Source organism: Lithobates pipiens, unplaced genomic scaffold (genome assembly GCF_037356315.1).
Source record: "Lithobates pipiens isolate NorthernLeopardFrog02 unplaced genomic scaffold, aLitPip1_a1.2 Scaffold_30, whole genome shotgun sequence".
In the NCBI taxonomy this organism is placed as follows: Eukaryota; Metazoa; Chordata; class Amphibia; order Anura; family Ranidae; genus Lithobates; species Lithobates pipiens.
The window spans coordinates 58,082,877-58,104,131 of record NW_027507791.1 but is presented as its reverse complement, the minus strand read 5'-3'; the positions used below and the strand labels follow the sequence as shown (position 1 = coordinate 58,104,131).

The window sequence follows — 21,255 nt, the reverse complement described above, 5'->3', positions numbered from 1 at the left end:
AAACTCGGACAGGAATCGGATCGCATGGTGTGAACACCCATGCGATCCGATTCTGCTGCGGACCAAAAAAAAGGGTCCCGTGCGAGTTTGCGGCGGGTGCGATGCGAATTCAGCCACACTATCTGTATGGCTGAACTCGCATTGCTACAGAGATCGGATGTGATTTGCACTGCAGTGCGGTGCGAATCACATCCGGGTCTCTCACCCGCAGCGGTGTGAACCCAGCCTAAATTAGAAGTTTACTTATGGGAGGAAAACATGTGATCAGGCAGCACTATTTATACAGAATACATAGTATGGGAGCGATTGAATAAAGGCATTTGGGACACATCTGGCGGGAGGACGTAGCCGGAAGCCTCTCATGACAAAGGACAAGTAGAAGCGCAAATATCACCTGAGACAATACACACAATAGGCAAAAGACCCCCTAAAGACAATCAATAAGCAGATTTAAACGTCCATTACATTTTTGGCGTATAATCCCATGGGAATTGCCCAATTTCTTTCCAGGGGTTTCCACAAGCAGGGCTGCCACCAAGGAGGAACCAAAACCAGGTTTCCAGATACTATGATACAAACACAAAGAGAGGGGCGCCTCTGAGTGCAGATTTGTTTAAAAGTACAATTTTATTTTAAGGCTAATTAAAACAGACTCATGTTTTCCATGAGCGATTAAAGCATTCTGATCCATCAAAAACATTTCGATCGGTCATCACATCCATCTAATCTGCAGTCTGCCTGGCCGCTCTTCACTGTGTGTCCATTGTTTAGATGGAAGACTGCCGGCCACAGTGGACGCAGTGTATGTCAAGCGAGAACGAGGCTTGAGGCACTGCTGCAAGTGGGACGCGAGGGGATGACGTCACTACTCGGCAACGCGTTACCTGTGCTTTAATCACTCATGGAAAACGTGAGTCTGTTTTTATTAGCCTTAAAATAAATTTGTACTTTTAAACAAATCTGCACCCAGAGGCGCCCCTCTCTTTGTGTTTGCCTCTCATGACAATCCTGCGACATTGTCACTAAAGCCATGTGCGACAAATTCAAGTAGTTATTTTTCATTAAAACTTTGTTGCGACAAATTCATGTACAGTAGAATATGGAGTGTGCTGGTCCTTACCATGTAATGTACAGCACAGTGCCTGGATTGGTGAGAAGTATGCCATGGACAGTATGGTGGTCCTCAGCATGTAACGAACTCTGCAGTGTGGTGGTCCTTAGTATCTATCAGTGCCAACCATCAGTGCCCATCAATGCTAATCAGTGCCGCCTTTCAGTGCCACCCATATATACCCATCAGTGCAGCCTTTCAGTGCCACCTACCAATGCCCATCAGTGCCCATCAATGCCGCCTTTCAGTGCCACCCATATATATACCCATCAGTGCCTTTCAGTGCCACCTACCAATGCCCATCAGTGCCACATGTCAGTGACACCTATCAGGGCCCATTGTCAGTGCAGCTTATCAGTGCCCATCAGTGAAGGAGAAAACTTACTTATTTACAAAATTTTGTAAACAAACAAAAACAAAGAAAAACTTTTTTTTTCCAAAATTTCCAGTCTTTTTTTTGATTCGTTTAGCAAAAAATAAAAACTGCAGAGGTGATCAAATACCACCAAAAGAAAGCTCTATTTGTGGGAACAAAATGATAAAAATGTAGTTTAGGTACAGTGTAGCATGACCACACAATTGTCATTTAAAAAGTGACAGTGCTGAAAGCTGAAAATTGGCCTGGGCAGGAAATGGGAAAATTGCCCGGTATTGAAGTGGTTAAACGTGTAACCTGTAAAAAAATTGAAAGTGTCGCTTATGGAGTGCCTTAAGTATTGAAGTTTGGTGCCATTCCAATGTTAGGTATCTATTTACTCGGCGTCAACATCATCTTTCATAGTATACAAAAAAAAATTGGGCTAACTACTGTTTTTTTTTTTATTCATGAAACCGTTTCTTTCCAAAAAAATAAAACGCTGCACAAATACCATGTGACAAAAAAAGTTGCAACGACCACCATTTTATTCTCTATGGTGTCTGCTATATATATATATATATATATATATATATATATATATATATATATATATATATATATATATATATATATATATATATATATATATATATATATATATATATATATTTTTTTTTTTTTGGGGGGTTCTGAGTAATTTTCTAGCAAAAAATAAATAAAAATGTGGGAGAGGAGTGTCAGAATTGGCCTGGTGGCAAGGGGTTAATTACCATAAGTTACATAGTAGGTGAGGTTGAAAAAAAAAAAAAGACCATCAAGTCCAACCCATGTGTGTGATTATATGTCAGTATTACATTGTATATCCCTGTATGTCGTGGTCATTCAGGTGCTTATCTAATAGTTATTTTAAACTATCGATGACCCCCGCTGAGACCACCGCCTGTGGAAGGGAATTCAACATCCTTTGCCGCTCTTACAGTAAAGAACCCTCTACGTAGTTTAACCTCCCTGGCGGTATTCCCAAGTGTGGCTTGGGGTGGATTTTCAGTACCAAAATCGGTAACCCCGAGCCACGCTCGGGATCGCATCGCAGTATCCTGGTACAGCTTACTTGCCTTGTCCCCAGGATCCTGCAATGTCCACTCCGCTGTGTGTGCGAGCCGTCCCCCGCTCGATGTATCACAACGAACGTTGCAACGCACGGGGACGGAGAACGGCGCCAAATTCAAAAAGTGAAAAACACACACAATACGTACAGTAAACTGGAATCTTACATATTAAAATAAAAAAGTTGTGCTACCCTATATAAAAAAATAAAATAAAAAAAAAAGCAGCAGCCAGCATCAACAATGATAGAAATTGTGAAAAGTGAAAAGTACTGCAGTAGAAGTACCTCGAGTACAAAACATGCCAGATACATAGCATGCCAGGCTCAATATACCACGCTTTTTATATCTTATTTTGTGATTACACCTGCACATTTTTTTATCTGAATAAACCTTTTTTTGTTGGATTTATCTGCTCTATGCGGAGGCCTTTTTTGTTTCATCCTTTCTCCTATGATCCATGCTGCTGGTGGGATGCCTACAAACATCTTCCTTCTGGAGTCCCTATTGCAACTTTTCAACACAGACCCCCTTGGATGTTGATGTTGGTGTACACTGCTCTGCTTGTGGAGGTTCGGTTTGGAGGATCCGTTTTGGAGGATAATTCCATGCCTGATTGACCCGCCGCCGTATGGCATGTGTGTCCACGCTTTGGGGTAAGAGCACCCATCCACCCCCCCCTCTTGATGTGTGATGCACATCCCAGAAGTTGTGTGTGAAGTTGTCTATATAATGTTCACCTGTCATTTTGGCTTATAAGAAGGATTATACTTTTTATTATCTTTAACAAGACTACAGGAGTATTTTATAGCAGGGCTTGACAAATTTGCTTTGAATCTAGGAGCCAGTTAAAAAAAGTTAGGAGTCAGTTTTTTGTTTTGTTTTTTAGAGTGGTATGGATTGTCATCTCCCGGGGTAAGGCCAGTAATGTGCTGACCAGAAAGAGTAAGGCTGGCAACAGATGGAACTGGTTGGCTCTGGCAGGTGTCACTGGTTGGCTTAGGCAGGTGGCACTGGATTGAAACTGGCAGATAGCATTGGCAGGTGGCATTGGTTTGGGACTGACAGATGGTACTGGTTGCCACTGGCAGATGGAACTGGTTGGCACGTGGAACTGACAGATGGCACTGGCAGGCACTGGTTGGCGATGGCAGGTGGCACTGATTGCCGGTGGCACTGAGTGTCACTGGTAGGTGGCACTGATTGGAGGTGGCAGGTGGCACACTGAGCACTCTGTGTAACTGTGTGAAAATGACAAGTAACAGAGAGAGGAGCTGTCAGATTTGAGCTTGATGTCAGGGTGGGCGAGATCCAGCCAGGGTGTGAAACTGACAATGACAAGTCACAGAGGAGAGAGGAAGATCTGTCAGATTTGAGCTTGATGTCAGGGTGGGCAGAACCCAGCAGCTATAAAAACACCAGCCAATGATTTGGCTGCTTAAGAAAAGGGGTGGGGCCACATACACGTAGCGGCCCGCCCAGATACCATTGGCTGGTGTTTGATAGCTGCTGGGTCCTGCCCACCCCTGACATCAAGCTCAAATCTGACAGATCCTCTTCTCTCTGTTACTTGTCAGTTTCACACACTCAGCGGCTCTGGTAAGCATCAAGCACCGCGCTGAGTGTGGAGAAGGGAGGAGGACGGCGTTCAGTGTTAATGCACTGCATGTCTGGGGCATCGGGATTTATAGCGAGTGGGCTGGTGGCAGCCTAGGCGCCAGGGTGTGATTTCTGGTCGCTATGGCAACCTGGCGCCTGGGGTTTGTCGAGCCCTGCTTTATAGCACTTTATTATATATGTAAACATTACTCACAAGTTTTCTTCAGTGAATGTTTCACCCTAAGGACTACTGGGTGACAATATATTTTTTGAGAGCTGCATTTTTTCAATCTTACAGATTACAATGCTTTATCAATTTATTTTACATCCCCTTTGTCCCTAGTGGTCTGCCCAGTGCCCTGCATGCAATTTTATATTATAAATACTGTTCTTTCTGCCTGGAAACTGGAGATTGTCCATAGCAACCAAAAAGCGTCCCTTTACATCAAAAGTGGTTTTAGACCAGCTAGAAAACAGCGATAATAAATTAGAATCACTCGCAGAATTGAGCGATGGGGATTTGTGGGGAGATCCGTCATCAAACACTAAAAGTAACGACAGTGACAATTCTGCAACTGAGCAAATTTCATTGTTTTACTCCCTATTGTGGGGTCACCAGTACGGTATTTGTATATTGAAATCATATCCCCTCTCAAGCGTCTCTTCTCCAGAGAGAATAAGTTCAGTGCTCGCAACCTTTCCTCATAACTAATATCCTCCAGACCCTTTATTACCTTTGTTGCCCCTCTTTGCCCTACACGCTCCGTGGCGTATACCATACTACATGCACTGTGGTGTATGTGACATGCACTCTGTGGTGTACACAGTGGGACGGTGGTGTATGCAACATTTTAATGGCCACCATACCGTACAAGTCATACTCCAGAAATGTGTATTATATGGTTGGCACTTCTAATAAATGATCATATACATAGAGCAATGATATCCATACAGGTTAGTTGGTTGATCTTCCTGCAGTACCATTAGAGGGCTGATTAGGTGTGAATCGATGATTGTATAGCATTATTATATATATTTTACTAGATATATATATATATATATATATATATATATATATATATATATATATATATATAGATATATATTGCATAGTGCAATCAGCACTGCTGTGACCAGTTTGGAGGAAGGAGGACGACGCACACCTGCGGCCTTGCAAGACTTTGACAGCCACGACTCCTAAAGGCATGCTGGGCCTTATAGTTCCACAATACCTGGAGGGTCGGGGTCGGCCTACAGGTGCCGCTCTCTAACCTCCCCGCCCCCAGAGCTCCACCAAGCTCGTTCAATGGGCGCGCTGTTATATATATATAAAAGTCATGCAGAGTCACACACTACGGGTGTAATATAAATGTCACAAAACACAAATACATCCCTTAAGGTGTTCCGAGTCTCACCTGCCACAACAAGGATAAACTTTTCTGCACGTGGAAGCAGCATCCTTCACCGATCAAGCAAAAATGGCGGAGAGGGGGCGGCGATTGCATGGTGTTTAGTCATGTGATGAGGAAATACATGTCTACTTGTTTATTTTTCAAGAAGGCCCAGGGGCCTTATGTCACATTATGCTGCTGTAGTGTCACAGTTTGATGCCTATCACAGGATGGTGCGGAAGTGACGTTGTTGCGTACTGCGCATGCGCGATGCGCTCCAAACGCTCGCGCCGTGCGTTCCAACATAGTTTCGGCAATACAGTTCAGCGAAACCATCACATAATGTTACGGAAGTGATGTTACACACAACACAAACACGGGCCACGTTGTTGCGTACTGCGCATGCGCGATGCGTTCCAAACACTTGCGCCGTGCGTTCCAACATAGTTTCGGCAATACAGTTCAGCGAAACCATCACATAATGTTACGGAAGTGAAGTTACACACAACACAAACACTGGGCCGTTCGTTACAACACTAATACTTCCCTTGTTACCTAGTAGGTTTTGCATTGCTGGGACTTGTAGTGCCTATCCTGAGCTACATGCTTCAATGTTCAGTGTCCTCATCCCTATCCCCATGCTTCAATGTTCAGTGTCCATCCTTATCCCCGTGCTTCAATGTTCAGTGTCCTCATCCTTATCCCCGAGCTTCAATGTTCAGTGTCCATCCTTATCCCCGTGCTTCAATGTTCAGTGTCCTCATCCCTATCCGCGAGCTTCAATGTTCAGTGTCCTCATCCTTATCCCTGTGCTTCAATGTTCAGTGTCCTCATCCTTATCCCCCTGCTTCAATGTTCAGGGTCCTCATCCTTATCCCCGAGCTTCAATGTTCAGTGTCCTCATCCCTATCCCCCTGCTTCAATGTTCAGTGTCCTCATCCCTATCCGCGAGCTTCAATGTTCAGTGTCCTCATCCTTATCCCCCTGCTTCAATGTTCAGGGTCCTCATCCCTATCCGCAAGCTTCAATGTTCAGTGTCCTCATCCTTATCCCCATGCTTCGATGTTCAGTGTCCTCATCGAAGCAGGGGGATAAGGATGAGGACACTGAACATTGAAGCTCGCGGATAGGGATGAGGACACTGAACATTGAAGCAGGGGGATAGGGATGAGGACACTGAACATTGAAGCTCGGGGATAAGGATGAGGACCCTGAACATTGAAGCAGGGGGATAAGGATGAGGACACTGAACATTGAAGCTCGCGGATAGGGATGAGGACACTGAACATTGAAGCAGGGGGATAGGGATGAGGACACTGAACATTGAAGCTCAGGGATAAGGATGAGGACCCTGAACATTGAAGCAGGGGGATAAGGATGAGGACACTGAACATTGAAGCTCGCGGATAGGGATGAGGACACTGAACATTGAAGCACAGGGATAAGGATGAGGACACTGAACATTGAAGCTCGCGGATAGGGATGAGGACACTGAACATTGAAGCATGGGGATAGGGATGAGGACACTGAACATTGAAGCACAGGGATAAGGATGAGGACACTGAACATTGAAGCTCGCGGATAGGGATGAGGACACTGAACATTGAAGCACGGGGATAAGGATGGACACTGAACATTGAAGCTCGGGGATAAGGATGAGGACACTGAACATTGAAGCACGGGGATAAGGATGGACACTGAACATTGAAGCATGGGGATAGGGATGAGGACACTGAACATTGAAGCATGTAGCTCAGGATAGGCACTACAAGTCCCAGCAATGCAAAACCTACTAGGTAACAAGGGAAGTATTAGTGTTGTAACGAACGGCCCAGTGTTTGTGTTGTGTGTAACTTCACTTCCGTAACATTATGTGATGGTTTCGCTGAACTATATTGCCGAAACTATGTTGGAACGCACGGCGCAAGTGTTTGGAACGCATCGCGCATGCGCAGTACGCAACAACGTGGCCGTGTTTGTGTTGTGTGTAACATCACTTCCGTAACATTATGTGATGGTTTCGCTGAACTGTATTGCCGAAACTATGTTGGAACGCACGGCGCGAGCGTTTGGAGCGCATCGCGCATGCGCAGTACGCAACAACGTCACTTCCGCACCATCCTGTGATAGGCATCAAACTGTGACACTACACTGCCTATCACAGGATGCTGCGGAAGTGACGTTTCCGCCAGAAATTGCGTACTGCGCATGCGCCGTGCGTTTCAACATATGTTCGGTGTAGTGTCACAGTTTGATGCCTATCACAGGATGGTGCGGAAGTGACGTTGTTGCGTACTGCGCATGCGCGATGCGCTCCAAACGCTCGCGCCGTGCGTTCCAACATAGTTTCGGCAATACAGTTCAGCGAAACCATCACATAATGTTACGGAAGTGATGTTACACACAACACAAACACGGGCCACGTTGTTGCGTACTGCGCATGCGCGATGCGTTCCAAACACTTGCGCCGTGCGTTCCAACATAGTTTCGGCAATACAGTTCAGCGAAACCATCACATAATGTTACGGAAGTGAAGTTACACACAACACAAACACTGGGCCGTTCGTTACAACACTAATACTTCCCTTGTTACCTAGTAGGTTTTGCATTGCTGGGACTTGTAGTGCCTATCCTGAGCTACATGCTTCAATGTTCAGTGTCCTCATCCCTATCCCCATGCTTCAATGTTCAGTGTCCATCCTTATCCCCGTGCTTCAATGTTCAGTGTCCATCCTTATCCCCGTGCTTCAATGTTCAGTGTCCATCCTTATCCCCGTGCTTCAATGTTCAGTGTCCTCATCCTTATCCCTGTGCTTCAATGTTCAGTGTCCTCATCCCTATCCCCATGCTTCAATGTTCAGTGTCCTCATCCCTATCCGCGAGCTTCAATGTTCAGTGTCCTCATCCTTATCCCTGTGCTTCAATGTTCAGTGTCCTCATCCCTATCCCCATGCTTCAATGTTCAGTGTCCTCATCCCGATCCGCAAGCTTCAATGTTCAGTGTCCTCATCCTTATCCCTGTGCTTCAATGTTCAGTGTCCTCATCCCTATCCGCAAGCTTTAAATGTTCAGTGTCCTCATCCCTATCCTCCTGCTTCAATGTTCAGTGTCCTTATCCCTATCCGCGAGCTTCAATGTTCAGTGTCCTCATCCTTATCCCCCTGCTTCGATGAGGACACTGAACATCGAAGCATGGGGATAAGGATGAGGACACTGAACATTGAAGCTTGCGGATAGGGATGAGGACACTGAACATTGAAGCACAGGGATAAGGATGGACACTGAACATTGAAGCTCGGGGATAGAGATGAGGACACTGAACATTGAAGCAGGGGGATAGGGATGAGGACACTGAACATTGAAGCTCGGGGATAAGGATGAGGACACTGAACATTGAAGCAGGGGGATAGGGATGAGGACACTGAACATTGAAGCTCGGGGATAAGGATGAGGACACTGAACATTGAAGCTCGGGGATAGGGATGAGGACACTGAACATTGAAGCTCGGGGATAAGGATGAGGACACTGAACATTGAAGCTCGGGGATAAGGATGAGGACACTGAACATTGAAGCATGGGGATAGGGATGAGGACACTGAACATTGAAGCTCGCGGATAGGGATGAGGACACTGAACATTGAAGCATGGGGATAGGGATGAGGACACTGAACATTGAAGCACAGGGATAAGGATGAGGACACTGAACATTGAAGCTCGCGGATAGGGATGAGGACACTGAACATTGAAGCATGGGGATAGGGATGAGGACACTGAACATTGAAGCACAGGGATAAGGATGAGGACACTGAACATTGAAGCTCGCGGATAGGGATGAGGACACTGAACATTGAAGCACGGGGATAAGGATGGACACTGAACATTGAAGCTCGGGGATAAGGATGGACACTGAACATTGAAGCATGGGGATAGGGATGAGGACACTGAACATTGAAGCATGTAGCTCAGGATAGGCACTACAAGTCCCAGCAATGCAAAACCTACTAGGTAACAAGGGAAGTATTAGTGTTGTAACGAACGGCCCAGTGTTTGTGTTGTGTGTAACTTCACTTCCGTAACATTATGTGATGGTTTCGCTGAACTGTATTGCCGAAACTATGTTGGAACGCACGGCGCGAGCGTTTGGAGCGCATCGCGCATGCGCAGTACGCAACAACGTCACTTCCGCAGCATCCTGTGATAGGCAGCAAACTGTGACACTACACCGGCAATACAGTTAAGCAAAAGCATCACAGAATGTTACGGAAGTGACTGTGCAGACAACACAAACACTGGGCGTTACAACACCAATACTTCCCTTGTTACCTCGTATCAGTTTTTAAATAACCATGCTGAGCTACGTGCAGTCTTAGGTTCTGCATTGCTGGGACTTGTAGTGCCTATCCTGAGCTACGTGCGGTCTTAGGTTATGGAGTGCTGGGACTTGTAGTGCCTATGCTGAGCTACGTGCGGTGTAGTGTCACATTTTGCTGCCTATCACAGGATGCTGCGGAAGTGACGTTGCCGCCAGAAATTGCGTACTGCGCATGCGCGATGCGTCCCAAACACTCGCGTGCGTTCCAACATAGTTTCGGCAATACAGTTCAGCGAAACCATCACATAATGTTACGGAAGTGATGTTACACACAACACAAACACTGGGCCGTGCGTTACAACACTAATACTTCCCTTGTTACCTAGTAGGTTTTGCATTGCTGGGACTTGTAGTGCCTGTCCTGAGCTACATGCTTCAATGTTCAGTGTCATCCTTATCCCCGAGCTTCAATTTTCAGTGTCCTTATCCCTATCCCCGAGCTTCAATGTTCAGTGTCCTCATCCCTATCCCCGAGCTTCAATGTTCAGTGTCCTCATCCCTATCCCCGAGCTTCAATGTTCAGTGTCCTCATCCTTATCCCCGAGCTTCAATGTTCAGTGTCCTCATCCTTATCCCCGAGCTTCAATGTTCAGTGTCCTCATCCTTATCCCCGAGCTTCAATGTTCAGTGTCCTCATCCCTATCCCCCTGCTTCAATGTTCAGTGTCCTCATCCCTATCTCCCTGCTTCAATGTTCAGTGTCCTCATCCTTATCCCCGTGCTGCAATGTTCAGTGTCCTCATCCTTATCCCCGAGCTACAATTTTCAGTGTCCTCATCCCTATCCGCAAGCTTCAAAGTTCAGTGTCCTCATCCCTATCCGCGAGCTTCAATGTTCAGTGTCCTCATCCCTATCCGCGAGCTTCAATGTTCAGTGTCCTCATCCCTATCCGTGAGCTTCAATGTTCAGTGTCCTCATCCCTATCCGCAAGCTTCAATGTTCAGTGTCCTCATCCTTATCCCCGAGCTTCAATTTTCAGTGTCCTCATCCTTATCCCCGAGCTTCAATGTTCAGTGTCCTCATCCCTATCCCCATGCTTCAATGTTCAGTGTCCTCATCGAAGCAAGGGGATAAGGATGAGGACACTGAACATTGAAGCATGGGGATAGGGATGAGGACACTGAACATTGAAGCTCGGGGATAAGGATGAGGACACTGAACATTGAAGCATGGGGATAAGGATGAGGACACTGAACATTGAAGCACACTGAACATTGAAGCAGGGGGATAGGGATGAGGACACTGAACATTGAAGCTCGGGGATAAGGATGAGGACACTGAACATTGAAGCATGGGGATAAGGATGAGGACACTGAACATTGAAGCACACTGAACATTGAAGCAGGGGGATAGGGATGAGGACACTGAACATTGAAGCTCGGGGATAGGGATGAGGACACTGAACATTGAAGCTCGGGGATAGGGATGAGGACACTGAACATTGAAGCACGGGGATAACGATGAGGACACTGAACATTGAAGCACACTGAACATTGAAGCAGGGGGATAGGGATGAGGACACTGAACATTGAAGCTCGGGGATAAGGATGAGGACACTGAACATTGAAGCTCGGGGATAGGGATGAGGACACTGAACATTGAAGCTCGGGGATAGGGATGAGGACACTGAACATTGAAGCTCGGGGATAGGGATGAGGACACTGAACATTGAAGCTCGGGGATAAGGATGACACTGAACATTGAAGCATGTAGCTCAGGATAGGCACTACAAGTCCCAGCAATGCAAAACCTACTAGGTAACAAGGGAAGTATTAGTGTTGTAACGCACGGCCCAGTGTTTGTGTTGTGTGTAACATCACTTCCGTAACATTATGTGATGGTTTCGCTTAACTGTATTGCCGAAACTATGTTGGAACGCACGGCGCAAGTGTTTGGAACGCATCGCGCATGCGCAGTACGCAATTTCTGGCGGCAACGTAACTTCCGCAGCATCCTGTGATAGGCAGCAAAATGTGACACTACACCGCACGTAGCTCAGCATAGGCACTACAAGTCCCAGCACTCCATAACCTAAGACCGCACGTAGCTCAGGATAGGCACTACAAGTCCCAGCAATGCAGAACCTAACACCACACGTAGCTCAGGATAGGCACTACAAGTCCCAGCACTCCATAACCTAACAGCACACGTAGCTCAGCATGGTTATTTAAAAACTGATACGAGGTAACAAGGGAAGTATTGGTGTTGTAACGCCCAGTGTTTGTGTTGTCTGCACAGTCACTTCCGTAACATTATGTGATGGTTTCGCTGGTTCAAAAGTTAAACGTCACTTCCGTAACATTCTGTGATGCTTTTGCTTAACTGTATTGCCGAACATATGTTGGAATGCACGGCGCATGCGCAGTACGCAATTTCTGGCGGAAACGTCACTTCCGCAGCATCCTGTGATAGGCAGCATAATGTGACACTACACCCCTTGCCAAGTGTACAGCCGTGCAGAATCTCCTTGTGCTCTGTACACTTGCGCAGTTCAGAGCAGACACTTTTCGCTAGGCGGACTGTATCTGTCAGAACGCAGGCATACAGTATTGTACGCCATTTATAAATAAGGTCTTAGCACAGAGTTATGCACAGGCAACCCACATACAGTATCTCACAAAAGAGAGTACACCCCTCACATTTGTGTAAATATTTTATTCTATATTTTCATGTGACAACACTGAAGAAATGACACTTTGCTACAATGTAAAGTAGTGAGTGTGGGCACCCAGCTGGGCGTGAGTCATGCTGCGTGTCCTGCAGTCATCTGGGACCTGTGACATGTCCCAGGTGACTGCAGGGAGGGAAGGGGAGAACTTCAGAAATGGGAGCAGGTACCTGTCAAAACTAGGCACCCCCCCCCCCAAAAGAAATTACATGCTGAAAGGGGCTGGTGGGGGGGGTAGTACCTAAAGCGGAACTTTCCCTTTCGGGTGGAGCTCCACGTTAATGATACTGTCTCTGATTGCTTTGATCTTAGAAACAGAACCAGACAGGCTTATCCTCTCTTTCCTCTTCGATCCCCTACTATGTCACATAAGAAACAATCTGAACAGCAGACTGGTTGGAGATGATAGAAAGGCAACAGTAATTGAAATAACCACTCGCTACAACCAAGGTATGCAGAATACCATCTTTAAATGCACAACACATCGGACCTTGAAGCAGATGGGCTGCAGCAGCAAAAGACCACACCGGATGCCACTCCTTTCAGCTAAACTGGAAACTGAGGCTACAATTCGCACAGGCTCACCAAAATTGGACAATAGAAGATCAGAGAAACATTGCCTGATCTGAGTCTCAATTTCAGCTGCAACATTCAGATGGCCGGGTCAGAATTTGGAGTAAACAGCATGAAAGCATGGATCCATCCTGACTTGTATCAACGGTTCAGGGTGGTGGTGGTGTAATGGTGTGGAGGACATTTTCTTGGCACACTTTGGGCCCCTTAGTACCAACTGAGCATTATTTAAATGCCACAGCCTACCTGTGTATTGTTGCTGACCATCTCCATCCCTTTATGACTACAGTGCCCCCATCTTCTGATGGCTCCTTCCAGCAGGATAATGCACCATGTCACAAAGCTCCAATCATCTCACCACTGGACAATGAGGTCACTGCACTCCAATGGTCTCCACACTCACCACATCTCAATCCAATAGAGCACCTTTGGGATGTGGTGGAATGGGAGATTCACATCATGGATGTGCAGCCGACAAATCTGCAGCAACTCTGTGATGCTATCATGTCACTATGGAGCAAAATCTCTGAGGAATATTTCCAACACATTGTTGAATCTATGCCACCAAGAATAAAGGCAGTTCTGAAGGCAAAAGGGGGTCCAACCAACGCTGTGTCTTGGCCTAGGCCGACAAGGGCCAGGCCTAGGGCAGCACGAAAAGAGTCCCGCCAGCTTGTGCTACACTGTTAGTGTAGCAGCAGTCTTATGGGGCGGACTGGGCTGAGAGGCAAATTGGAAATTGGTCTAGCGCCCCAATAAGGATTTCTGCAACTGTGGGGGGAGGGGGGTGGGGTGCCGCTTCTAATTTTGACTGTCCTCTCACCTGGACCACAAACCTTCCTCACTGTGCTATATGTTTATCTGCTGCACCATTGCATGGTTATCTTCTTAATCCTCTCCATAAAATTATCAGAAATGTGTGCTTAACCACTTTCAGACCGGACCATTTTGCTGGTAAATGACCAGAGGTCTTTTTACACTTTGGCACTGCGCTGCTTTAACTGGTAATTGCGCGGTCATGCAATGTTGTACCCAAACAAAATTTGCGTCCTTTTCTTCCCACAAATAGAGCTTTCTTTTGATGGTATTTGATTGCCTCTGCGATTTTTATTTTTTGCGATATAAACGTAAAAAGACCGCACATTTTGAAAAAAAATGATATTTTCTACTTTTTGTTATTAGAAAAATCCAATAAACTCAATTTTAGTCATACATTTAGGCCAAAATGTATTCAGCCACATGTCTTTGGTAAAAAAAAAGTCAATAATTGTATATTTATTGGTTTGCGCAAAAGTTGTCACATCTACAAACTAAGGTACGTTTTCTGGAATTTACGCAGCTTTTAGTTTACGACTGCCTATCTCATTTCTTGAGGTGCTAAAATGGCAGGGCAGTACAAAACCCCCCCAAATGACCCCATTTTGGAAAGTAGAGCCCCTAAGGAAATTGATAAGAGGCATGTTGAGCCCATTGAATATTTTATTTTTTTGCCTCAAGCGATTGAATAATGACAAAAAAAAAATTATTATTTTTTTTTTACACAAAGTTGTCACTAAATGATATATTGCTCACACATGCTATGGGCATATGTGAAATGACACCCCAAAATAAATTCTGCTGCTTCTCCTGAGTACGGGGATACCACACGTGTGGGATTTTTTGGGAGCCTAGCCGCGTACGGGGCCCCGAAAGCCAAGAATCGCCTTCAGGTTTTCTAAGGGCGTAAATATTTGACTTCACTCCTCACTACCTATTACAGTTTTGAAGGCCATAAAATGCCAAGATGGCACAAAACCCCCACAAATGACCCCATTTTAGAAAGTAGACACCCCAAGCTATTTGCTGAGAGGCATGTTGAGTCCATGGAATATTTTATATTTTGCCACAAGTTGCGGGAAAATTCCAAACTTTAATTTTTATTTTATTTTTTTTCACAAAGTTGTCACTAAATGATATATTGCTCACACATGCCATAGGCATATGTGAAATGACACCCCAAAATAAATTCTGCTGCTTCTCCTGAGTACGGGGATACCACATATGTGGGACTTTTTGGGAGCCTAGCCGCATACGGGGCCCCGAAAACCAAGCACCGCCTTCAGGCTTTCTAAGGGCGTTACAGTTTTGAAGGCCATAAAATGCCAAGATGGCACAAACCCCCCCCAAATGACCCCATTTTGGAAAGTAGACTAGTGAGACTAGGTAATAAATGGCGGGTGCCCTGAAACTATAAAAAAATAACTAACTAACCAGCGTCACCTGTAACCGTTATATGGTGATCACTGGTGAAAGGGTTAACTAGGGGGCAATCAGGGGGCTTTATGCGGTAGTATATGGGGGTCCCTGGCGCTATAAAAAGCTGCGGCGAACCTAAATACCTACCTGCCTAACAAGCGTCACCTGTGACACTAATACAGCGATCAGAAAAATGATCGCTTATTAGGCTGGGTTCACACTGGAGCGATGCAGGAACGCCACGAATCCGCGGCGGATTCCCGCATCGCATGCCTCCCGGCGGCAGTTCACACTGCCCTATGCGAACTGCTGGGAGTGTCAGTGAAATGTTAATGACACCCCCAGATCAGTTCGCATATCGCAGTGCGATCTGCAAACTCGGATCGCATGGTGTGAACACCCATGCGATCCGATTCTGCTGCGGACCAAAAAAAGGGTCCCGTGCGAGTTTGCGGCGGGTGCTGCGGGTGCGACACGAATTCAGCCATACTATCTGTATGGCTGAACTCGAATCGCACAGAGATCGGATGTGATTTGCACTGCCCTAACAGTTATTACAGTCACAAATGACACCCGCCGGGTGATCAGGGGGTTAAACCTTTATTAGGTAATAAATGGCGGGTGCCCTGAAACTATAAAAAAATAACTAACCAACCAGCGTCACCTGTAACAGTTATATGGTGATCACTGGTGAAAGGGTTAACTAGGGGGCAATCAGGGGGCTTTATGCGGTAGTATATGGGGGTCCCTGGCGCTATAAAAAGTTGCGGCGAACCTAAATACCTACCTTCCTAACTAGCGTCACCTGTGACACTAATACAGCGATCAGAAAAATGACCGCTTATTAGGCTGGGTTCACACTGGAGCGATGCAGGAACGCCACGAATCCGCGGCGGATTCCCGCATCGCATGCCTCCCGGCGGCAGTTCACACTGCCCTATGCGAACTGCTGGGAGTGTCAGTGAAATGTTAATGACACCCCCAGATCAGTTCGCATATCGCAGTGCGATCTGCAAACTCGGATCGCATGGTGTGAACACCCATGCGATCCGATTCTGCTGCGGACCAAAAAAAGGGTCCCGTGCGAGTTTGCGGCGGGTGCTGCGGGTGCGACACGAATTCAGCCATACTATCTGTATGGCTGAACTCGAATCGCACAGAGATCGGATGTGATTTGCACTGCAGTGCGGTGCGAATCACAACCGTTCTCAAACCGCTGCAATGTGAACCCAGCCTTAGTGACACTGGCGACGGGGGGTGATCACGGGGTTAAACCTTTATTGGGGGGGTTAGGGGGTACCTTAGAACTAAAGGGGGCTAACCCTAACTGCCCTAACAGTTATTACAGTCACAAATGACACCCGCCGGGTGATCAGGGGGTTAAACCTTTATTAGGTAATAAATGGCGGGTGCAACTCACCTCGGTGCTCTCTCCTCGGTGCCGGAACGAAAAATACCGACACGGAGGAGAGAATACATCACTTCCTCTCCTGTGTTTACATTACAGGAGAGGAAGTGATGTCACGGAGGATTTTCATTCGTCGGGAGCGATCGCGAGGGGGTGGCCATGAATGAATGGCCGTCCCCTCGTCCGGGATCGCTCCTGAACGAATGCCGACCACCGCAGGCACCGGGGGGGGGGGGGGGGGGGGCGATCGGGCAGGGACTTATATATACGCCCTTATGCCTGCCCGTGCCATTCTGCCGACGTATATCGTCGTGCGGCGGTCGGCAAGTGGTTAAAGTAGAACTATAGGCAACACTTTTTTTTTCATTTTGGATAGAATAAGGGAGGGTTATAACCCCTGTCAGTTTAATTTTTACCATCCCTGTCCCATTGCAGAGATTTTGCTTCACTTCCTGCCCCATAGCCAAACAGGAAGTGAGAGGAAATCTATGTAAATTAACCACATGCCGACCGGTGCACGCCGATGTACGACAGCAGAATGTCACGGACAGGCAAATGGGCGTACAGGTGTGTCCCTTTAAATTTTTCCGCCGTGCTATCATGTGTGCGCCGCCAGTCCGATTGCGGGTCCCGAGGACTCTATTGCCTTGGGTTTACCCGCAATCGTCTCACGGGGAGGAAGAATGGGGAGTATCTGCCTAGTGATACTGTCACTGATCTCTGCTCCCTGTGATCGGGATCTATGATCAGTGATGTGTCAGACAGCCACACCCCCCCACAGTTAGAAAAACCCCTTGGGACACACTTAACCTCTACAGTGCCACCTAGTGGTTAACACCTTCACTGCCAGTGTCATTTACACAGAAATCAGTGCATTTGTATAGCACTGATTGCTGTATAAATGACAATGGTCCCAAAAATGTGTCAATTGTTTGATGTGCCCACCATAATGTCACAGTCACAATAAAAATCTCAGGTCGCCGCCATTTCTAGTAAAAAAAAAAAATTATTAATAAAAATGCCTTAAAACTATCACCTATTTTGTAAACGCTATAACTTTTGCCCAACCAAATCAATAAACGCTTATTGTGATTTTTTTTTTACCAAAAATACGTAGAAGAATACGTATCTGCCTAAACTGAGGAAAAAAATTTTTTTTATATATTTTTTGGGCATATTTATTATAGCAAAATGTAAAAACAAATGTGTTTTTTTTCAAAATTGTCGCTCATTTTTTGTTTATAGCACAAAAAATAAAAACCGCAGAGGTGATCAAATACCGCCAAAAGAAAGCTCTATTTGTGGGGAAAAAAGGGACAATTTTGTTTGGGAGCCACGTCGCGCGATTGTCAGTTAAAGCGACGCAGTGCCGAATCGCAAAATGTGCTCTGGTCATTGGCCTGCAAAATGGTCCGGGGCTTAAGTGGTTAAGGGAATACATTGCCCCCCCAGGCCCTCAGGACTAGTGTCCGCATTAGAAAATTTTGAGGTGGGTCTTAAAAAAAAGGGGTGTGGCCTTGACAGGAAGGAGTGGGTCATATTTAAATTAGGGGGTGCACGAGTTTAATCAGCAGCACAAAACCTAAATACACTACTGGGTCCAACCCGGTACTAGCAAGATGTACCTAATAAAGTTGCTGTTGAGTGTATATGATAACTAGGGATGAGCTTCGTGTTCGAGTCGAACATATGTTCGACTCGAACATTGGCTGTTCACCCGTTCGGCGAATTCCGAACGTTATGGGCCGTTCGCGCCAAATTCGTGTGGCGCTCACATCCCACAATGCACTGCGATGGCGCAGTGCATTGCTGGCTCATGATTGGCCAAGCATGCACTGTGACTCCACATGCTTGGCCAATCGCGAGGAGAGCAATCATAGTTCAGGCTGTGTAGTACACGCCCCACACTAGGGCGCGGCGGCCTTGTGTAGTGTGTTGGCGTCTGTAGCAGTTAGTGGGTGTTCTATGTACCTTCAACACAGTATACACCGATCGTTATCGGACGATTTTTCGTTATTGCTCTTCTGTAGTGGTTGTTGTCTGCGTGCCCTGACCGCAGTATACACCGATATATTCACCTCTATCTTTTATAATAGAGCTTGCAGTCAGTGTTAGGAAATTGTGCGTGCTGTCTGCATGCTCTGAACCCAGTATACACCGCTATATCCACCTACATAGCTCTTCTCTATTTGAGCCATCTGCCATCTGCAGGAGTTAGTGGAAGTTGTGTGTGCCTCTAGCACAATATACACTACCCAATTGCTGGTTTTCTCAACTCCCTTCAGGCCATTACCATGTCTGGAAGGCCAGCAAGGAGAGGCAGACAGGAGCGAGCCGATAAAAGAGGGCAAGCAGGCTCTGTGTCTAGAGACAACAGTGCTGGTCGTGGACGCGGTGCATCGTCATCATCAGCACGTGGCCATGGGACACGCTTGTCCTTATTTTCGGCAGCTGGACATGTTGAGCCGCAACATGCCAATGACTTGGTAGAGTGGATGACCAAGCCCTCTTCATCCTCCTCATCCTCTCTCACCCAGTCTCAGGGTACTAGCAAAGCAGCTGCCAACGCATCGTCTTCCCTCCTCTCAATGTCATCATCAGTGACTCCTTCCCTAGACCCACCACGTCCTCCTGAGGAGTCTCCTGAACTCTTTGAGCACAGTGTTGGGTACATGCTCCAGGAGGATGCCCAGTGTTTTGAAGGCTCTGATGATGATACTCAGCTAGAGGAAGGCAGTAGCGTGAGCGCAGAGAGAGGGGATGCTCAAGAAGGACAGCAATCTGGCAGTCATGTTCCACAAGCTGCAGCACACTGCCAGGTTTGCTCCAGCAATGAAGAGGGAGGGGATAATGAGGGCACTGACTCCATGTGGGTGCCTGGTAGGAGAGAGGAGGAGGAGGAGGCACATGTCCAACGAGGCAGGATGCCCTCCGGGGGCCAGCTTAGGGGCAGCACACCGACTGAATCACACCGCAGAGCTCCGCCTGTGCAGGGCGCTGCCTCTGCGCGTTATTCTAAAAATTCTTTGGTGTGGGCCTTTTTTGAGACGAGTGCATCAGATCGCACCGCTGCTATTTGCAACATATGTCTCAAGCGTATCTCGCGTGGCCAAAACATCAGCCCCTTGGGCACCACATGCTTGACCAGACATATGTTGACCTGCCATGCAGCTCGTTGGCAAGCGTACCTCAAAGAACAAAGCGGACCTCTCCTTGCTCCTCATCAGCTAGCATCTCCAACCCCACTAGACCTTCAGTCCTCTCTGAAACCTGCTCTGAGAGGAATGAAGGTGTAGAATTAGGTGTGTCACAGCAAAGTGCTTCCGGGCACTCTGCTAGCGGTACACCCACGTCCGATTATAGCAGGCAAATGTCCCTGCCCCAGCTGCTGGACCGGCGAAAGAAGTTCACTCCCAGCCATCCACATGCCCAGCAGTTGAATGCTAGCTTGGCTAAATTGCTAACACTTCAACTGCTGCCTTTTCAGTTGGTAGACTCGGCCCCCTTCCGTGAGTTTGTACAATGTGCGGTTCCTCAGTGGCAGGTCCCCAAACGCCATTTTTTCTCACGGAAGGCGATTCCGGCTCTCTACCGGCATGTGGAAGGCAATGTCCTTGCCTTGCTGGACAGGGCGGTCAGCGGTAAGGTGCATATTACCGCTGACTCATGGTCCAGCAGGCATGGACAGGGACGTTACCTGTCTTTCACGGCCCATTGGGTCACTCTTCTGGCAGCTGGGAAGGATGCAGGACAAGGTGCAGTAGTGTTGGAGGTTGTTCCGCCACCACGCCTCCAAAATGATACTATTGGTTGTGACACACCTCTCTCCTCCACCCCCTCCTCTTCTTTTTCCTCCATGGCCTCTTCCAGTGCTCTGTCCTCAGAACCAGTGGTGCTCTGTAGGCGTTCCAGGGGCTACGCAAGTACGCAGGCAAAACAATGCCATGCCGTGCTTGCGCTGGTTTGTTTGGGGGGACAGGAGCCACACTGGGGCAGATGTTTTGTCAGCTCTGCAGGGGCAGGCCGAGAGGTGGTTGACGCCACGCCAGCTTAAGCCAGGAATGGTGGTTTGCGACAATGGCACCAATCTCCTCTCCGCCCTCCGACAGGGACAACTGACCCATGTGCCCTGTGTGGCTCATGTCCTTAACCTGGTGGTGCAGCGGTTCTTGGGCAGGTACCCGGGCTTACAGGATGTCCTGAAGCAGGCCAGGAAAGTCTGTGTGCATTTCCGCTGATCATTTAATGCCTGTGCTCGCCTGGCTGAGCTCCAAAAGGAGTTGAACCTGCCCAAGAACCGCCTTATATGTGACATGCCCACCAGGTGGAACTCAACGTTGGCCATGCTGCAGCGGCTGCACACGCAGCAGAGGGCCATCAATGAGTACCTGTGCGACTACGGCACCAGGACAGGGTCAGGGGAGCTCAGTTTTT

At 47.2% G+C, this 21,255-nt stretch overlaps 1 protein-coding gene across 1 annotated transcript in view; it reads right to left on the bottom strand.

The window, feature by feature from the left end:
- Positions 1-5,632, bottom strand: part of LOC143942220 (uncharacterized) — a 34,730-nt gene extending 29,098 nt beyond the window's left edge. The window contains exon 1 of the mRNA XM_077463471.1: positions 5,590-5,632. Within this exon, the coding sequence (XP_077319597.1) occupies positions 5,590-5,632 (43 nt within the window). The remainder of the gene's footprint in view (positions 1-5,589) is intronic.
- Positions 5,633-21,255: the final 15,623 nt, after the last annotated feature.